The 6,000-nt window shown below is 58.7% G+C and overlaps 1 protein-coding gene across 1 annotated transcript in view; it reads right to left on the reverse strand.

Moving 5' to 3' along the window:
• PPL (periplakin) overlaps positions 1–5,637 on the reverse strand; it is a 28,715-nt gene extending 23,078 nt beyond the window's left edge. The window contains exon 1 of the mRNA XM_063344291.1: positions 5,494–5,637. Within this exon, the coding sequence (XP_063200361.1) occupies positions 5,494–5,555 (62 nt within the window). The 5' untranslated portion in view covers positions 5,556–5,637. The remainder of the gene's footprint in view (positions 1–5,493) is intronic.
• Positions 5,638–6,000: the final 363 nt, after the last annotated feature.

A 6,000-nucleotide genomic window follows, 5' to 3' on the forward strand; every position in this document is an offset into this window, starting at 1 on the left:
AGGGAAGGGAAACGCGAGGCTTTCCCGCTACAATGGATAAGTCTTTGTTTGAATAGATGAAGGAAAAAAAAAAAAATTAGAATAAATAAAAGCCTGGAAAAAACTGGCTTTGCCGTTTCTGGAGAACTTTTAACATTTTCTGAGCTGGAAGGAAAAAATTATATCACTGATGAAAAGCTGCGCTGGGCTTTTAAAAGCGTCCTTTCTTTTCAACGCCACCTGGAGCAGCTGTAGCATCTCCTGGCTGGTGCGAAGGACCTGAGATTATTCCCAGGAGGAACGGGAGGGTTTTATTCAGGTTTCTCCCAGCTGGAGAGGCAGGAGGAGGCAGCTGCTCTGCGGCAGACTTCACTTCACCCATGTACCACAATCCTGACTTCAGGTGATGTTCTGTTTCTTTGGGTTTGGGGGTTTTCTTTGGGTTTGGGGGTTTTTTGATTTTTTTTTTTTTTTTTTTTTTTTTGAAGAGAGGTTCTCAAAAGACAGATGTGATGGTAATTACTGTGACATGGAAACTTTGCTGCTAAAAACTGGACTTTTTTTCCCCTCTATTCCTAGGTTTTTTTGCTCCCCTCCCTTTCCTGCTAAGAGCATGTATTGGAGCAAGCTTCCCTGAGGGCGGCATCTCCGGGATTCCCGCTGGTTGGCACCTTGGCTTTGCGCTTGCTGGCAGGTGGTAGGGAATCCCTTTGATTTCTCCATCTCCTTTTTCCCCAAACAAGGAGGCTATCCCTCCTTGTGGGGATGTTCGGATAGATACTCCTGGAGTTTTGGCTGCTCCAGCTGACCGCGGTGCCTGGGAAAGCTCCTGCTGGGAGCTTGTCCCATGAACCAGACACTTGCTGGGAGGTTTAATGGGACAGGCTCTGTCCGGCTCTGTCCCCCAGCTCAGCGACTGGCCGTGCCCCTGCTCTCCTGCTGGGAAACCTTCCCACACCAGGAGCTCCTCCGCAGGTGGGACCGCTCAGCCAGGGACCAGCGAGTCGGTTGAGGATGGAGTCCTGGTCCTGCTTACCACATCCTATACGGGGATGCATGGGGGGTGCATCAGGCAGTGACCACCTACTGCTGCTCTCAATCCCATCTCCATTTAATTTCCATTTATACGGATAGAAAACATACTTATGTGAGCGATGCTGCTGGAGACTGGACTTTGGGAGGGATTTAAAGTGCACGAATCCACCAGAAGGCACAGAACTATAAAAGCCCTTCAAGCTCCTCAAGCCACAGCTAGCACTGCGTGAGATTCCTTTGTGCCCAGAGAGGTGGTGGAGGCCCCATCCCTGGCGACACCCAAGGCCAGGCTGGATGAGGCTCTGAGCAACCTGATCTCGTTGAAGGTGTCCCTGCTCGCTGCAGGGGGGTTGGACTAGATGGCCTTTAGAGGTCCCTTCCTACCCAACACATTCTATGAGTCTAACGACACCAGAATGAAACCGTGGCAGAGCAGAGGACACAAGGGCTGGGCTATGGCTACTGTAATTCAGGTTTGGGGGGAGATTAAGATCTGGCTCAAACCTCCGGAGCAGCGTGCCGTCAAGCTGCCCACGTTAGGGCGTAGCTGGACGGCGGGGCTGCTGCGCTTACTCCAGCTCGTTTCAATTATATTTATCTTCCCTCGTCGTAATGGTGTGATATATTATTGTAATGGGCATGGAAATTAAAGCAGAAATAGGCCAGGCGATGGCGAGGTTTGCTCCACCGTAAATACAGAGCAGCTCTCCTGACTCACCTGCTGTCTGGCCCTTCGTGCTGAGTCCAGCCCTACCAAACAGCCTCTGGAAATGGGTGCCAGCCCTCCCGGCTTCTGCCCCAGCCGCCTGCACCCCCTCTTAGATGGGGAGTGGGTCTCCTGTGACACCCTGGATGGATGCTCTCCCCAGGGGAACCCAAGGATGAACATCTTTCCTGCTGGCAGGAGGGTGAGTTTCAGCAGCAGCTTCTCAAGGCTGAGCTGCTTTTTCTGCCTCCCAAGCTCAGACTTTCTAAGAGAGAAACCAACCCTCCACTGGGTTTGGAGATAATGGGAAGGTGGGTGATGTTTTTCCCCCATACTACGTCCCTATTCGAGGCTTCTGCCTTCCCTTCTAGGGACACGCTTTATATATATATCTTTTTACATATATATATATATATATATATGAATGATGTGCTAACACCACAGTAGTCATGGCCAGTCCCAGATGAATCCCAGAGCCTTATGCTACTGGGATGGGGTGTGCGAGAAGAGCACAAAGCAACTAAGTCCGCGAAGACAAAAGAAATGTCGTCACCATCCACATTCCCCAGGCAAGGCAGGGAGATGCCCCCACACCTACTGACGTGCCCAGGGTTGGATGGGGCTGGCTGCTGAGCCTGGAGACCACAAGCCCAGGCCCCAGCTGCAGCAGATAGTCCTAAGGAGAGACTTGGACCCTGGTCCTGCTAATTTGGGCGTCAGGAAAAAAAAAAACCAAAACAACCACAGGGAGGCATTGAGGAGCATCACCTCCACACTAGGGGTAAAGAAAGGAGGTGCATGGAGGGAGATGCGGTCCAGGGGGCTCGGCACAGGGCATTGCCATGGGTTTCCTCCAGCCAAGCCACACCATGTGGCCAATGCGCTCCATGACTCGACTGGTGTTGCCAAGGACAGACATACCACAGCAGGCCAGAGGACCCGGCGCTAATTCATCTTCCAACCATCACGGCTTTGCAGGATTTAATGTCACTCCTGTTCTTTCCCCGCTATTAGAGCTTCAAAGCAGGCTGGCTTTCCTCCTTAATAATGCCAGTTTGGGGCCGACCGGCCTTGAGACGCAGAGGTGGTTGCCACAAATGTCTCCTTCCTTGTTCAGAGAGGGGTTCGGCTCCTGTGGGGACCAGCATCCCTGGCCCATCAGCAGGGACGGAGTGGGGAAACCCGTCCCTGCCCACCCCAACCTCTCAGCCCCTGGGTCCCGGGCAGGCTGCGGGCAGCTCGGGGAGAGGCAGGGGAGATGCTCGACGCACATACGCTTCGAGGTGCTTTGGATGGGAGGCTGAAGGGACAATTTGGGGTTGGGGAAGGGTGGCTGGCTGCATCCAGGGGGACAAAGAGTGTTGCTCGTTAAGCAGATTACAGCGCCTGGCTTGAGCTGCACAGACTCACTGAGACCTTGAGTCTCCGGTGCCGCTCATCAAGATTCCCCCATCATAGGAAGGGCTCATCCCAAGGCTGAAGAAGCCACCAAGGCTCACAGCGGCTCCTCATCAGGCTAAGACCTGCTGGAGGATGGCGCTCCCTGGGCAACCCCTAACTAAATCAGCTGAGCTCCTAGCAGCAAACGTTCTGGCGCCCTCACAGGCTTGCCAAACCGGTGCTTGGCTATCGCCCTGTCACCGCTGCGCTTTGAAGGTTTGGTCACCAGCGGCACCTTGGCACTAAGCCCTCACCTATGGTGCAGCCCCTACGTAGCCTGGCCGAGGCGCAGGATGAGGCCGGGCTGTAGGTGGTGTGGAAATCTCCGTCCCTGTTTACGGCGGGGGCGGTTGGTTGATTTTAGCAGTGTTGCTGTGTTTTTCTAGCAACAAAACTGGGCGGGAGCCGGCTGGGAGCCTGGCAGCGCCTGGAGCAGGGGACGGGGCGGCAGGAGCTCCTCGCTGCTGCTCCTGCTTCTTCGCAATCCTTCTCCAGCAAGTTGCTTAACCGGTCCGGCACCGGCTTCCCCGTCTTGATGGTGGGGCTGTTTCCACACGGTGGGAGTGTTCCCTGGATTCACAGATGTTTGTAAACTCCAACGCAGGAATTAACAAATTGGGGCTAATGAGCACAGCCCTCCCCGAGGTGTGCACGGACAGCCGGGGTGCAGGGAGGGAGGGTGGCCCGAGGCCACAAGCCCGGTGCTGCTTCCTCAGCTGCCACCAGCCAGCCAGAAAAATAAAGATTTCAGCCTGGCCCGCAGCCTTCAGAGGTGCTTTGGCACCTGCCCAGAGCCGGCTGGGCTCGCGGGCAGGGCGGCGGAGGGAAGACCGTCTTCCCGAGCCCCATCCGCCCTTGGATGATGGGTACCCGGCGCTGGTAGGGCTCGGAGCGCAGCAGGGGGGAGCCCTGGCCACAGCCCCAGGGTGGGGGTCAGAGAGGGGGTACCCAGTGCGGAGGAGATCCGTCTCCTCCTGCCTCCCAGCATCCTGATGCTGCTCAGAGTCCTGAGCTGTCAACCCAGGTGTGGCGTTTCTCATTTTCAAGCCTTCCACTAACAGCCCCGAAGACTAGAAATGCCACCAGGTATTTACACCGTCCTTCGACCATGGGAACGCTGGGGCTGGGGCCATCAGGGAGGCAGATGCTGAGCCTCAGAGGGCTCTGTGCTGCCCCATCTCCTCCCGTCAGCCCTCCCCAGGGCAGGAGCTGGCAGCAGGGCATGCCCCGGGCTTTGGGAGCAGGAGCCTGGGTGGCCCTGCTGAGCCAGCCGGGCTGCCGGGAGAGCCCGTCCCCAGGGCTCGGCATGAATGGAGGGAGCTCAGGGAATACCAAAGGCTGAGCACCCTCCGTGCCAGGGCAGCACCCTCCCCTCTCGGGGAACACCCCTCCTACGTGCCACAGCACCGCACCCGCGGGTGGGGAGCAGCAAGGGGGTCCCCCAGCTTGGAAGGTGTTGGCGCTTTCTGGGCTGACTGGTCCCTTTCTGGGTTCCCGAAGCCACCGCAGCCTCTGTGCAGGGTCCCCAGTTTCCTTGCAAAGGAGGATTTTTGGGAACAGGGAGGCTGCTCTGAGCCCCCCGGCCAGGGCAGGTGCCTCTGGAGGAGGATGAACAAGCCATGGGCTCCGATCTCCACCAGCCATCCTGCTCCCCATGCTCCAGAGCACCTGCAGCTCTCCCGGGAAAGGCAAGACATGCTTCCGTATCGACCCGAACATCCACCTCTTTGGGAAAACGTCCCCTGTGCCACCCGCCCTGCGCCGGCAAGGGCTAGGGGCTGCCCCCTCTCCAGCCCCCCTCCTGCGGCAATGCGGCCTGAGCCCGGAGAGGGGCCAAGCCTTCTCGGAAGGGAAACTTTTACATCTTTTCCCTTTTAACAGTGACCTTTCACAGGGCGCATTCAACATGCTGCACTTTTTTTTTTTATGACCAGTTCAACTGAAACATGTCCCCACCCCATCAGAAAGAGATGAGAAAAAGACGAGCGACTGAATACTTGGTCCTGACGGAACAAGTGGCTGGAGGCTGAGGAACAGCCAGACTTTTTTCCTTAAGGTCTAATCCGGCGCACGCCTGGGAAGCAAAGGAAACTGCTGCCCGGAGCTGCGATGCGAGGGGGACTGGGGCAAAAAACCACCTCGGTGCCTTCACCGGGCACCAGAGACGCGGACCCAGCTCGGAGAGGAGCTGACACCCCGCGGGTTCCCGCAGCCCGGGGGGTGCCCAGCCCCGCCGCCGGGAGGGGATGCTCCGCGACGGGATGCCCGGGATGGCGGCGCTGCCTGTCCCGGGGGATGGGGAGCGGGGGGGTACCCGGGGCCGGGACACTCACCTCTTCTTCTGCACGGAGGGGCTGTATTTCCCTTTGTTGCGTTTCCTGAAGAGCGAGTGCATGGCGTCCCCGGCCCGGCTCCCGCCGCGCTCCGCCGGCTCTTCCCCCGCCGCCGCCCGCAGCCTCTGCGCCGCCACCGCGCCCGGGCCCCGCCGGGGAGGCGGGGACGGGGCCGCACCGCCCCCCGCCTGCCTCCTGCCTGCCTCCGCCCGGCCCGCCCCGCAGCATCCTCCCCCGGCGCTCCCCGGCTTCCAGGAGGGGGTTTGGTGAAGCCCAGCGCTCCCAGTTCCAGCCCTGCCTGAAAGAGTCTCCGGTGGGGCTGGACCCCCCCTTCCCCCCACCCAGGGTCAACTGTGACAGCCCCCCCCCCCCCAGGGTCAGGGGGGATGTGGGGAGCAGCTGGGGTGGGCCCCAGGCCAGGGGTGATGGCTTGGGGTACAGGCAGGGATGGGCAGCCAAGGGGGCTGCCCCCTCCCCGGCACCCCCCAGGTGTTTTATCTCTTTAGG

This window comes from Chroicocephalus ridibundus, chromosome 8 (assembly GCF_963924245.1).
Source record: "Chroicocephalus ridibundus chromosome 8, bChrRid1.1, whole genome shotgun sequence".
NCBI lineage: Eukaryota > Metazoa > Chordata > Aves > Charadriiformes > Laridae > Chroicocephalus > Chroicocephalus ridibundus.